The sequence below is a fragment of the Talpa europaea genome (assembly GCF_964194135.1).
Source record: "Talpa europaea genome assembly, chromosome: 14".
Classification (NCBI taxonomy): Eukaryota; Metazoa; Chordata; class Mammalia; order Eulipotyphla; family Talpidae; genus Talpa; species Talpa europaea.
This window is the reverse complement of record NC_140082.1, coordinates 48,535,852-48,550,397: the sequence shown is the minus strand read 5'-3', so window position 1 is coordinate 48,550,397 and position 14,546 is coordinate 48,535,852. Positions and strand designations below refer to the sequence as shown.

General features: G+C 38.4%; 2 protein-coding genes across 2 annotated transcripts in view; one reads left to right on the top strand and one right to left on the bottom strand.

The window, feature by feature from the left end:
- B3GALNT2 (beta-1,3-N-acetylgalactosaminyltransferase 2) overlaps window positions 1–8,130 on the top strand; it is a gene marked incomplete at both ends in the record, with an annotated part of 47,392 nt that extends 39,262 nt beyond the window's left edge. Inside the window, 5 exons of the mRNA XM_084254033.1 lie at window positions 1,107–1,290; window positions 3,594–3,719; window positions 4,332–4,491; window positions 5,658–5,714; window positions 7,993–8,130. Coding sequence (XP_084110159.1) covers window positions 1,107–1,290; window positions 3,594–3,719; window positions 4,332–4,491; window positions 5,658–5,714; window positions 7,993–8,130 — 665 coding nt within the window. The remainder of the gene's footprint in view (window positions 1–1,106; window positions 1,291–3,593; window positions 3,720–4,331; window positions 4,492–5,657; window positions 5,715–7,992) is intronic.
- Window positions 8,131–9,396: 1,266 nt separating this feature from the next.
- The window catches only part of TBCE (tubulin folding cofactor E), a gene marked incomplete at both ends in the record, with an annotated part of 59,773 nt that continues 54,623 nt past the window's right edge, over window positions 9,397–14,546 (bottom strand). Inside the window, 4 exons of the mRNA XM_084253426.1 lie at window positions 9,397–9,489; window positions 9,860–9,951; window positions 12,921–12,980; window positions 13,492–13,560. Coding sequence (XP_084109552.1) covers window positions 9,397–9,489; window positions 9,860–9,951; window positions 12,921–12,980; window positions 13,492–13,560 — 314 coding nt within the window. The remainder of the gene's footprint in view (window positions 9,490–9,859; window positions 9,952–12,920; window positions 12,981–13,491; window positions 13,561–14,546) is intronic.

The following is a 14,546-nucleotide window of genomic DNA, read 5'->3' as shown; positions in this document are numbered from 1 at the left end:
TCCTTTACTAGGTGAGAATACAGAGGCTTTGAGACTTGTGACTTGTCCAGCATCTTTAGGAGGACAGGCAGAGTCCCATCCCTCAGTCCCTCCATTTATGTTAGAAAGAATGGCGCACCGAATTATTTCAGTCCCTTCCTACCCTTCATCCACTCATTTTTTCTTTCTTTTTTCAGAAATTTTCTCTCATTTGACTGAGACATTTAAGAAAACCCTGCCCTGATAAAATAATTGCTGCCTTAAATTCATAGGATCTGAGAAAAGATCCTGCACAAATGTACATAACATGTATTTTAAGCACATAAGTAACCATTTCACTATGAAATATGATAAATGCATCAAAAATAGGGTGATATAAGAAATACCATGTACTTATAGCTCAGATTAACACATTTACATTTTGTCATATTCACTTCTGTTTTTTAGTAAGAAAGCATTACATATATAGTGAAAACCTCCCTCCCCGATTCCCAACAACTTCTCTTCCCCCTGTTCCTCTCCCTTGCCCTAGGAGAGGATGCCTCTGTCCTGAGATTCGCGTTTACCCTGAAATTCATGTTTACCCTTCCCACTATTATTTTTCGACTTTCTACTATAATATTATCAAAGTTTTGATTTTTTAAATCATTGACAGTGTGATTCCATGATGTATATATCAATTAGCAATACTGCTTTTTCTCACTACTTTTAATATGCAAAATCAGGTGAATTTTTTTTTAACCACTCTATTCCATTATGAGTATACCACAGTTTCACCATTCTATCGGTGGGCATCTAGGTTGGTTCCATTTCTCCACAGTCACCCACAGTGCCGCAATGAATGTCCTTATGATCTTGAAAATACTATCTCCAGGGATAGATCTATGAGCGAACTTAGCACTCTTTGGCCAAACTAGACAATCCTGAAGTGCTCTCCAGGGTGGGCGTGTCCATTTATTCTCCCACCAGCAGTATACGGAAGTTGCCCTTTACCTTCCTCACTGTTCCTAACATTTTTATCTCCTTAGGTTACCTTGGGAGAAGAGTTTTAGTATACATGAAGTTAGAAGTCTAGGTCTTAAGTTTGCAATAGCATTTTTCTCCAACTGTCAACATTTCCTTTTTAGAAGGTGATGCTCTCTTACAAAACCTTCATTCTCGCCCTCGAAGACTTAATGATCATATAAGTAATCTCCAGGAGGAAGATGCCTTACTGAAGGAGGAAAGCAGCATCTATGATGATATTGTTTTTGTGGATGTTGTTGACACTTACCGAAATGTTCCTGCAAAATTATTGAACTTCTATAGATGGTAGGTTTTAAAAATGTTGGGTAGCTAGAATTTGTTTTATTGTTCTTTTTAATGTAGAAACAGTTTATCAACCTCAAACCACTGAAATTTAAACAACAAACCAACCAACCTAAGGCCACTGAACACCTGGGATGTGATCTCTTAGGTCTTGGTTCTTTGTGAGAATTGATCACCTAAAATGCTGCTGCGTCCTTATTTAGAGTAACAGATCCATAGGGTGGATAATAAGAGCCAGGCAAAACTTGATTCACTCTGTCATTCCTGCTGGCCATGGTGTTTCCCACCAACATTAGATGAAAATTGGATGTTTGGAAATGGCCTTTTTTTAGTTGTATTTCTGTGCACCTTCCTGCATCCCTCAATTATAAGCCCACATATACCAGGTTTCCAATTTAGTCAGCTGCACATCTTCCTTATATTTCCATTCTCTACTCCATCCATTTAAAAACTACTTGCTCCATTTCCAAAACATTTATATTAAGGTCAATAACCTTTAGATTCTGTGCAGATCTGCTAGGGTTTCTATTTAGTTGTCATTCTTACCTTTAGTTAATAGTAACAGTAATAAAACATAGTAACTGTTACTGTTGCATATTCGTAGTTGTTAGTAGTATCCTAGTTACTCTAGGATCCCATAAGCTGTTGTTGAGCACCCCTGACTGTCCACCCTGACTATAGAACCCTGACCTTTAACTATGTCTCTGTCCAGACTAAACCTATAAAAGGAGTATTCATATCTTTGATTTTTTTAAAACTTTGTCACTGAGATTGTTTCTTGGTGAGCCACAGAATATGTCCTTTCTTTTGTTCTCTGGGCAGAGTGGGAATTTAGCAGGTTCTTTGTGGATATGGTTACCTGGTCTTGAGGGGCAGACAGTCTAATCAGTTTATGGGAGATACTGTTTCATAGCGTTCATAGCGGAGCAAGTTAATATAAATTTGGAGTTGTCCTGTGGGCAGATATGAGTAAGTGTTGGAAATGTGGGATTAGGTTTGGACATCTGTAGTAAGAAAAAAGTCTTTTAGCTCAAGACCACTAATGGGGGTTCTTCTTTTAAGTGGGACCAAGACGAGGTTGTAGAGGTAAGGGGTGGGAATGTAGGTACAGAAAATGGGAAATCAAGACTGGAGTTCTAGTATTTTTCATAGGGAGCAGATTCCTGGTTGTGAAAGTTCAGTGTAGTTTAGATTTTACCTTCAGTTTTATCTCCTCTATTCTTTGCACATCTCTGACATCTTCACGTGTCCCACTATTTTGGGCCATCATCTCTACCTGGATTCCGGCAATAACTTCTAACAGGGCTGTATTTGGGGCCTGCTGCCCCAGTTTACCTTTCCTCTTCACACCATAAATTAAAGCTTCATTATCCATTCTGCTATATTCAGTTGATTTGTCAGTGGCCTCAATGTCCCCTATCACAAGTTTATTTCTAATTAGCAGATAAATATTTTATAGGCCTCATGCTGTTAATTAGAAATACATCTTATTAAGAGTAGAGTTAATGCTATTTGGTGTGGGCCCAATGTTGTTAACCATTCTTTGACTCAGCGAAACTTTGTCCAGAATTCTTTTATTCAGATTTCTGCTAGCTGGTTCCCTAGCAACATTCTTGTTTTGTTTTTCTCTTAAAGATGTATAAGAATTGTTATTGCAAAATGAAAGAATCAATTTTGTCTCTAGTTGGTGTTATATATTTGTATTTTATATCTAGGTGAATGAAATCACCCCCCCACACACCTTCTAAAAGGCCATTTATAATAATTTAATGACCAGAAATTATCCCAAAGGGGAAATTTAATGTTACGAGCCAGGTTTTCTTTTTTGAACCATAAAATATCTGAATGTGATATAAATAGTAGTATGAATGCATCTTGTGCAACTATGTGAGATCAGGTAGGAGACCAGTCCCCTCATCTTGCAACTCTTTATTGAGAGCACAGGGGCAGTGCTCAAATGTTTGCTGTGGCAGCCTGACTGGCGCAGTGCCTAAGTATTAGTTCAGCCACATGTCCCACTAAAGCCAGGTCTTTTTTTTCTTTACTGTGTTCTTTCTCCTTTACACCTTTTAAAATCAGCTCAGTATTTCTTATACCACTCAGTGATTATCAGGACTGTAGTTGGTAGCAGCAGTGTTCTGTTAGAGAAAATGTTCTCAATGTTGGAGGAAATAAGCTGGGAAAAAAGTATACAGGTAATATAGGGACACTTTTCTAATTAAAATGTTAGCAATATCATCGCATTAATATTGCTTTGTTTCCTTGTTATGGACATGCTGACTTTCATATTCCTTTTCTGTCAACAGGACTGTGGAAACAACCAGCTTTGATTTATTGCTAAAGACAGATGATGACTGTTACATTGACTTAGAAGCTGTTTTTAATAGAATTTCCCATAAGAATCTGGAAGGGCCTAATTTTTGGTGGGGAAAGTAAGTTGAACGTTATGAGACCATTGGCGATCATGTACATTATCAAATGTAATTTAGAATGATATCTATACAAGTCATGTTTCATTGGAAAAATGATTGAGATAGGAAATTTCCCTAGTAGGCTCCTGGGTTACTATATTTTATTAATCTACAATTAGAGGGAAAAATTTGAAATGAAAAGCCTCAGGCTAATATAATGAAGGAAAATGATGTGGCTTTTATTCTCATGCCCCAGATATGTGATACTCAAATTAGAAGCTACTGTACATATTATGTTAGAATAAATTTGACACATTTCTGAAACCATTTTCTGTGTTTTTTCCAGGAATACAATATGGATTTGTGATTTTTTTTTTTTAAGTAGATAAATACAACATGATTGGTGCTTTCCACTTAGAAACCCCATAAATGCAACTTTGAGAGAATTTTATATTCCAGTCTTTTTTTTTATGTAAAATACCCACTAGCTAAATAATTTTTCTTTAGACTAAAAACCATATTCCTATTCTTCTATGGCTTATTCCTTTGTGGTTATGATAAAGGAGTCAAGCTTAGCAGTGGTAAGATATGTGTCAGACCAACACAAAGAAGCCAAATTATTTTGAATCTTAGTTTCAGATTGAATTGGGCAGTTGATCGAACTGGAAAGTGGCAGGAGCTGGAGTACCCTAGTCCTGCTTACCCTGCCTTTGCGTGTGGGTCAGGGTATGTGATCTCCTGGGACATCGTCCACTGGCTGGCCAGCAACTCGGGGAGATTAAAAACCTATCAGGTAATTAGGGATTTTTTTTAAAGATTTATTTATTTATTTATTTATATAAGCACTGGATACAGTCAGAAGCGCGGGAGGGTGTGAGAATTCACCAGAGCCATAGCGGGGAGCAGAACAGGCAGACTGACGAAGTACACTGCTGAGGGGAGCAGCGGGCGGCAGGAGAGGTCTGCGCGCCATGTGGGACCTTCCTCCGGTGGCCGGGGAGCAGCTGGGGATCAAACCAACACTGCAGAGGCTGCGGGCAGCTTCGCAACCCAGTGCTCATCCGCTGCGCCACCGGGGAGGCCCTAATTAGGGATTTTTGACCTAAGAGTCCGTTCATCAAATCAAGTTTCGTGTAGCCCAGCTTTTTTTTTTTTTTAAGATTTATTTATCTGTGCACTCAAGAGCTGGAGTATAGGCCAGAGATTGCGGGTGGCGGGTGGGGCGAGGGGGGTGGTGTTGAGAGGATTCACCAGAGACAGAGTGGGGAACAGAACAGGCAGACTGACTGAAATACACTGCTGAGGGGAGCAGCGGACAAGACAGGAGAGGTCTGCTTCGCCATGTGGGTTTCTCTCTGGCCAGCCGGGGATCAAACTCATGCTGCAGAAGCTGCGGATTACCTCATAGTGCAGTGCTTAACCCCTTGCGCCACCAGGGAGGCCCAGCCCAGCATTCTATCATTGAAAGCAAAGTCAATTTACCTTGGGGAAAAGCATGTTACTGTTTCTTTATAGGACTCTGCAAAGATTAGGGAAACATTCCTATCACTCAAACTTGGCTCTGAATTCTATTCCTAATATATTTTTTTGAGCCTACTTAATGTGTTTTCAGTTTATATTTGGAGGAATGTTAAGCTTTCATAAGTAAATGCTTTTTGCCAATCTCGATGACATTGTCAATAAACAACTCTGCCTGGGAATAAGACCTACTGTATCTTTTATACTCTTCATGTAGGACGGGGAAGGTCCACTAGAAGAGAGGGCTGGCTGCTCGTTGTAGTAGGTGTCATCTTCTCATCTCATTGTGGTGTGTGTGCATTCCTTAAGGCCACTTGAGCTTTTACTTTATGTAATCAGTGTATGTCATATTGCATTAGAACAGTAACAAAATAGGTCATTATGGGAATGTTTTAAAATGAGATAGCATTTAAAATTTTGCATTTAAATTTAAATTTGTAGGGTGAAGATGTCAGCATGGGCATTTGGATGGCAGCCATAGGACCTAAAAGATATCAGGTAAGCAAGGCCCTGAGGGGCTGGCCACAGGGTCCTGAAGAGTTGTGGAAGCATTTTTGTCCATCAAATCTTGGGCAAAAACAATAAATTGAAGATGTAGCTTCATAGCTGATATAACTCACATGATTTACATTTAATCCAGCTAGATTCTCATACAATTTTTTTTTTTTTTTTTGAGTTTAAGCCAAAAGGAAATGGGTTTCTTTGTTTTGGAAAAAGGAAATATTTTTGAATGGGAGTTCTCCTATCCACAAAGAAATCTGTAATATCTGATCAGCTGATCAGAAATTCTTTATATTCTTAAGACTTAAGAATCAGCTGGCTTAAGTTTCTAGCAGTGTGGTAGTTAAAGGGCTCGTTAGCCCTCTGACTGATAACAGTATTTTATCTGGTGTTTTATTTGTAAAACATTTTTAAAAATATACTGTGAGCTGATGTACTGCTGATGCAGGAAAAGAAACTGCAGAGATCAGAAATGGAAAATAGTTGCCTTGGGAGGAAAATAAACAGAAAGCTGGCCTTTGCCTCAGAGGTTTCTGTTGAATTCTGGATTCTTGCAGCTTCTACTTTGGCCATAGAAGGTGCAGGGGACAGAAGGAACGTGCAGTGGCTGCTTAGTAGAAACCCTGTAGAGTACTGGGGTACCGAGCAGTGTTCCTTCACTCCAAGGGTGAACAGAAATAAATCCAATCTACTTGGTCAGCTTTGATAGTCCTATTCCTGATAAAGGGATAAATTTAACATTGAGTATAACTTTCATTTTCTGTTTCTAGTGTCTCTAGTCTTTGCCATTCTCATTCAGTATTTTATTTCTGCACTGTTACTCAGGGAGTTTGTTTCCTGATATGTTTATAGACTTCTTAAAAAAACTGACCTTGTTCTGAAATTGAGGTCTGTATTTAATACATTCCTACAGAGAAGATTGACATTTTTTCTGCCATGTACCTAAGTGCATTAATCACCTATGAGTACTTTAAATTTCTGGCTGGAGAATTTAGGGGCTGCTCAGGATGTGACTTTAGCTGCAAACCCACGAAGTGCAGGCTGTGGTTCAGATGCCCAGGAAAGACCCTTCCCATCTTACTGAGTCAAGGATGTCAGATGAGCCTGACTTATCACCCTCACAACCCCCCATCCCCAGGTCTCACTCCTTGGGGGGTCTCAGCTCTTTTTGGGAGTCTCTGGTCAGTCTCCTGTCCTGGCTCCTGTCCCTGGCCTTTTAAAACTCAGCAGAAAGGATCACTGGCCAGAGCAAGTGAGGTCTCCTGCGTGCTGGACAATAGCGATGAGCAGCACAGGGTTTTGAGTTGGCGGCAGTAGCCGCTCAACAATCCAAGAGAAGACTGCTTTGCTAGAGGATGGTCAGCCGTGCTACAGGAGGGGGCAAGGTTTAAAAGTCTAGGATTAGTGGCCACTATCAACTTGGACTCTGAAAATTCCTGTTTACTAGTACTCTTTGCTCAGCAGCAGCATCTATGCCTTTTAATCTCACGTAGATTGGCTGAGGGTCTGAGTTCTGTAAATTGGCAACTTCTTCCAGAAATTAATGTCCCCATGCAGTAACCATAAGCTAATATTGTAATAAAGGGTGATCTTTGGTTTAAAAAAAAAAAAACCAACAGAACCTTCAAGGCACACACTTATTCTAGCACCTTCAACCCTCCAGTTTCTTCTCGTTTGCCACCAGTTCAGCATGCTTTGAAGACATTTATTACATCCAGCATTTTTGTGTCCTCTTATTAAAGGGGGTTCTCAGTATCTGTATTCTGCTATATTACTGGGAACAGAAGTCAGTTTGTGTAGGTAGGAAGGATTGAATTCTTCCTACTGAGGTGTCATCACCCTACACTTTACTCTTAGTTTTAGTTTCTTGTTTGTAAAGGGGAAATAATTCCTACCTCAGTTTTTGTGAAAATTAAGTATTATCTATTTACAAAGCACTTGTTCTCATCCCCAGGGTACTGTCTGACATCCCATCGAATGGTGGCTGTCCATACTGCTTTGTGGCTGCCTGTCCTCTTCTAGCAAATATAACACTCCAAACTGTCTTTTCATAGAAGTCCCTTTACTCATACTTAATGCCTACACTGCTGTTTGTCTTCACGGGACCAGGTCACCAGGGTGCATTGACTACTCTCTGCCCCACAGACCACCTTCACCCCGGAGTTGTCTATGAAACAACTTCAGCTTCATTGGAACATAAAAGCTGCCTATATGCATATTTTCCAGGTCTCCTAGAGTGCCACAGCTCCAAAATCACCTTTTGCTTTTTTAACAGGATGGCCTGTGGCTATGTGAGAAGACTTGTGAGACGGGAATGCTGTCATCCCCGCAGTATTCTCCACAGGAACTAGCAGAGCTCTGGAAACTGAAGGAACTGTGTGATGATCCATGCCAGTGTGAAGCAAGAAGATAATGATTTTAATTCGCAGTGTTTAAGGATCAGGGTAGGTGTATGATAATCTGAGTGCAATTCTGAGGAAAGCCCGAGGCTTGGTGATAGAATACATATGATCTATCAAGATAGTTCTGGGCTGGCACTTTCACCTGTAACCAGTGTGATATTTCCTAATGTTTGCACAAAGTTTCCTTTTTAAAAATCAACTAATTTATTTATATATTGGTACATGATTTGAACAATACCAAATTGTTTGTAAAAAGACAAAATATTTCTCTAGTTAGTAATTCAGTACCTATCACTTTTGGTTAACAGTTGGCCTAGTTCAGAAGTCTTTAGTAACTGAGGGTTTGGATTTCAACTGGGACTGCAGACTAGATCTGTATAGCATAATTAGGATAATTAAGGGCCAAAAAGAACTCACAGAAATGCTGTGTGATTACGTATACCAAAGTTTGGGATTTCTGGAAATGTCAGATTTTATAGATCTCTGAATGACGTGGGCAACTTGAAAAAAAAAAAACAATATAATTCTCAGTTCTGGACATTGATTCTAAAGTTTATCAAGTGGACTAATTAATGCCTGTTTACTTTTGCCATTTAACAGTAACCTTAAATGTGACTCCTATTCAAAATATGCTAAATTTAAGTAAAATTGAATACCTCTCAGGGTTTTAGTGCCACAGGGAAAGACATTCTAAATATTTGATACTTTGAAAGAATTTTGCTTTCTTCCAATCATTGCCTGCTATTTTCCTAATATAAGTGAATTTCAATCAGAGCTGATAGTCTTCTATAGAAGAATTATTTGCTCAGCTTAGGTGTAACTGTAGGGAAAAGCATGTATTTTTATAAGTACTCTTAAAAATAGTGCAACTGAGAAGAGCGCTCATAACACATGTTACACATAGATGTGCCTCCCTAGGTTTGAGGGACATTTCCCCAAATGACCAAATCATCTTAGTAACCTTTTAAACTAGGAGTAACAATAGTGAATTTCTTTAAAACTAGTTCTAGGAGAGAAATTAACTGTTCAGATTTTATTAGACTAGGTTCTATTTAATATTTAAATCTTCACATAATGAGTCACGAACTATAAAAACATGAAGATCAGAAAATCAGTAGGTTCAAATAATTTATTATTGCTGTTATGTACAAGCCTAAAATGGTCTCTTCCCAATGAAAACTACAATTTTGCTATCCATAGGGCAAGTTATAAAACCATTTATTTCTGATGAACCCAAATCATGATAGTCTTAGTTTCTGAATTTTATTAGTTGGCTGTTACCATCGCACTAATAGAGAGTCTCCATTTTCCACAGAATAAAACTGTAATGACTGTAGGTCATTTTCTAGTTCAATCTCTCTGCCCGGCATCTAAAATTAGAACAAAGAGCATGGGCGATGATTAAGCCAGAGGTGACAAAGCTTGTTACAGGTTTCCCCCACAGTGGGAAGCAGAATGTTCTGTTTGGTATGATTTAGTACGTTATATTTTGGGTAGGGGAACATTTACCATTAATTAACATGGAAAAAATTTTGAGCATTTCCCAGCACCCCAAAATAACCTACCAAATGCATTCTTTCTAAGCGACAGGAATTCCTCAACATTATGCACATACCCTCCCCACATACACACCTAACAGATGTATGGTTTCCATTCAGAATCTTTTCTATAGAGCCAGTCTGATGACATGTCATTCTGGGGGGAGCTAAGCTGGACTTCCTGTTCTGCTGGGCAACTTACTTTGAGACTCTCATAGGACAGCAGGAGTTCTGACACAGGAACTTTGAGAAGACGTGACAGCAATCCTTTCACCTTTTGAATTGTCATGAACTCTATCAAAGGGAAAAAAAAATCAGTTCTCTCAAATGAGTCATCTGTAAAACTAACTCATGTGACAAGACCACAATTGTGATGACAGCTGTCACTGTCCTTTCAGTTGACCCACGTAAATGACTAGGGCAAAGCTTATTTTTATCCACTACGTGACCCCACACGCATGCTTTCACACCATTTATCTGAGTCATTGGGAAGCTGTGGGAGAGGACTCCACGTTTGACCTAAGTGCCCTTGATTCTTCATACCATTTCAGTGGTATTTAATATTTCCCCCTTAATCTGAATAAACCAGAAACCATTCTCAGCAGAGGAATAAATCTCTGAACCACTGACTTTAAACCTTTGTGATTACTTACTTATGAGTTACTGAAAGAACACTGGAGTGGGGCACAGGCGCCCTGAGGATGTCGCTTAATCTCTCTGGCCTTCCTTTCCTCCTCTGGAAAGTAAGGGGGAGACTGATGACCTACAAGGCCCCCTCCAGTGCTACCAGTCTGTAATTACAATGTGTGATTGTGTTCGGCACACACAGGTGACCACCAGGCATTGGGGATGTAATTAATGAGTAAATGCTTTGGTTTGTTCAGAAAACACTATGAACTTCTTTCCAAAGATGGGTTGTGATAAATATTGGATATTTTGATTATAATAGTTTCTTGAAGCTTTAGCTGGAGGTACAGCAATAGTATGGTGTTCCTACAAATATCACATGTATTCAGACAAATATTTTTCTATCAAAAATCATTTTTATAAAAGCATCTGTTTTTATGCAACTTGTGATAATAAATGTTATCTTTATTTTAGAATAAAAATGCTTTCCTTATTTGTGGGTTGAATACACTTAATGGACATAAAAGACACATGGGTATTTTGACATTTAGAAAACGCAGAGATTAGTTCACTTTTTTGTCTCCCTATGACTGTCAGTTAATGGGTACACTTGCGTGCTTTTTTCTGTTTACATAGAGTGGTACATCTGTTCATGCTGGTTCCTCTTGACCTGTATTGTCCAATACAACAGCTACAGGTGGCTGCTGAGCAGCTGAAATGTAGTTAGTAGGAAGAGCTGCATTTATTTTATTTCAGTTTAATGGAATTAAATTCCCACCTGCAGTTAGTGGCAGATATATTGGACAACAGTTCAAGACCTACTTCATTAAATATGTATATTGGGATGTACGGTTCTACTATTATCCATACAACTATTCCCTCACCAGTAAACATTTAGATTATTTTTACCACTATAATTGCTATCATGTAGAGTGCCTGGTCATAGCACAAATGTTACCTTTCAATGTTTTATACCAGTTACCATATGACTTCACAAAACAGGTATACTGACTGTTCATGGCAGCATTGAATATTTAATTTTTGGTAATCTGATTGTTAAAAAGTTGATGTAGTATGTTTTACATAGTAGACCACTTTTTAAAGGATATTTGTTACTAGTTAAATATTTATAGTATGTGATGTAGAATAATCTGCTAACTGCTGAGTTTAGAGAATATAGGTCTCAGATTCTAAATAGTTTAAAGCAATAATTATTACTTAGGTTTTCTATGGATTCTAATCTCAGCTCGTTTCACCTGAAGAGTAATGAAAATCACAGTATGAACATGGTGTTCCAATGGGTATTAAATCTCAGAAGGGTCGAACACAAAGCCATCACCATCAGCTAAGACAGCATTCATGCACAGACCCAACCACAGTCCTTCCCAGTGGAAACCATGAAAAGAAAGGCTTAACAAAGGTTTAATGAGAACATTCTTGAGCAAATACTCCCTTATGGTAACATTCCCATGAATTGATTCCATGTATCTGGAGAGTAAAAGGGAAAATGCAAAGACACTCAAAGCTAGTTACTTAACAAAAGTGTTCTGGTCCTACCTCACTTGTCTGTCCCCATGAGTGTCTGTACTGACAGCATTTAAGTTTGAAGGGCCTAACATGAATTTTAATTCATCATTATGTAATACCAGCAAAATTACATATCACAGGGATAGAAATTAGATTGTTAGCAAGTAAATACGGAGTAATAATGGTAATTGGCATTAAATGATCATTATCAATCAGAAAGGTTCTTTAATTACAACCAAAGCCTTTCATAAGTAATACTATGAGAAAAGCTTATTTGATAAAAACTAACTTAACAATCAATGTGAACTCACTGACAAAAGTTTTACTATGTTCATTTAGGGTGATATTTCTCCAAATCTTCACTGGTCTATTATATTTTAATACTTAGTATGAATCAGATTTAGAGATTCACTGCATACTCAGAAATAAACTAATTTTTTCTTTTAAGAGAAAGGGTAAGGTGAATTACATTGATCTAATTTGTAGACACCAAAGTATTTTCCAAAAGGATGAATTCATTTCTAGTAGCACAGATATGTAAAGTTCTGAAGTAGTTTCTTCAAAGAAATTCATTTCAGTGTGTCCACAAAAAAAAAAAAAAAAAAAAAAAAACGTCATTGCAAATTGTTTACCTGACTGGTAAGGCGTGTGAGTGTACTAAAAGTTACAAGTGTCCAAATAATTCACAGTGGAGTGCACTAGGATACACCTGCTGTTTGTATGAAGGGATGGTAAGACAGACCTGAAGCCCAGGGAAAAAGTTTCTCTGGAAGAAAAATCCCCAGAAAAATAACTTGAGAACAAAAGAGCCATGGGAAAATCCTCTGAAGGCCAAGCCATTCAAGCCCTGAGGCTTTGGTTAAAAAGGTAATCATGCTCAAGGGCCTCCAATTTTGACAAAAGTGCTTTCTAGCAGATGTTATTGGAGACTTGAACTTTTGAGGTATGCAGGGTGACTGATTGTATTTTAGAATATAGAAGACTACAAAAAACTAAGTTTTAAAAGTCCACTTTCAGATATGAATGAACTATGCTAATACCAGCAAATTCATACCTAGGCCAGCAAGTTGGAAGTATAAGAAGGGAAAAGATAGACTCATTCTTCTTACCTGGCAGTTTTTTCTCTATGACTTTTTGATCAAGTTGATTAGGATATTTTATGTTCAGTGCTTGAAGGCGAAAAGAAAAAAGACTAATTGAGACCTACTGTAAATAAGGATTTAAATTATGCATGCAAGTTAAGAGGGACTGCCAAATGATACAGCTGTTCAGTGCAACTGGCTTAAATAAAATTCCTTCTATTAATAAGTCACTGGATTACCAACAACAAAAGTGGTTGGACCAACACTCCATCACCTTCTCTTTTCCCCTTAATAGCTCTTTCCTGACAATTTAGCTAGGTTTTCTAATGTAATAAAAGCCAAATTTTCAAACCATAATTCAGTTAACTAAAATACAGCCCACATTTATAGTACTATTAAATGAGCTTAAAACATAGGAATTAGTGGACTGTTCAATGTAAGAATTTAGGTAAGTTTGAAACGGTTTCATCCTTTTTTAAAAAAAAAATTGAAGTTCTCTTTGAGGATAAAAGAACCAATCCCTATTAGGTGATCACTGTTCGTTGCAGTACCTAAAGCTCAAATACAAATAAATAGTCTTTGAATTTGCAGTTCTTACTTAGTAGCTGGTTTCTGAGCAACAATGGTTGTTGTATTTTGAGTTCCCCATCTTCAGGTGCACCATACTCTGTTTAAGAAGGGAAAAAAAGGGGATGAACCAAAGGCAAAAAGAAAATGTGTGTCACCATATACCTTTTCAACATAAATCTAGCCGCACCCGATAATGCTGACTTATAGTCATTTACCTATTTATTTTCAGGTGGGATGAATAACAAAGGCTTCCAAACATGGGCCCCTCCATCACAGTGTATCATGCATCACTAATTATCACAGCCAGCCAGTGTACTGACCAAAACTAGCAAGATGAGGCTGTGTATTAAATACTTGAAACATTTACTCAAAGTTCTCCCTTTGGTAACAGCTCCCTTTCTTTCTGGGTCCTGAGAGCAACCTGGTACTATTTGAGACACGATTCACAGGACACCTTCACCAGGCTGCAGCCAGATGATGCAGTGCTAGACTGGGCACTCGGTACCAGCACTGCAAATCAGGTCCTGCCAGAAAAGCAGCCTTAATATAAGGATGTAAGGAAAACAGTACTCCTCCCACTCTGACTTCTGTTAGGCCAACCAGTGACAAAATTTCTATAAATACCCCCAAGCACCTATGCTTCTGTCTTCCAGCATTATTCCAGGGAAGGACTGAGCATTACCTTCAGGGCTGCTTTAGAATCTTCCCTTCCCATCCCCCAAGTGATTTAGAATTCACCCAAAGTGGCCAGGAAATTGGGCCAGCTAATGGAGTAATTTGAAAGCAGTTCCCACAGGCAGCTTTTCTTCCTCAAAGATAATGTTCCAGCCTGAAGCGTTTATGCTGTGAGCTGCTTGCATTAGGAAATATATGAAAAAAGAAAACACATGAAAGTGAAAATTTGAATAATAATGAAGTTAAAACAAAATGGAAAGTACATCAGGGACAAAGAGTCATGAAGTCACAGCTTCAAAGTCCAAGGAACCAGGCTGGAGAATATAAGGAAGCACCTTGCATACCAAGTGCCGAAACTCGTAGGTGTGCGGTATGTGGTGAGCCGCAGATGTGCCTTGGAAAGACTGC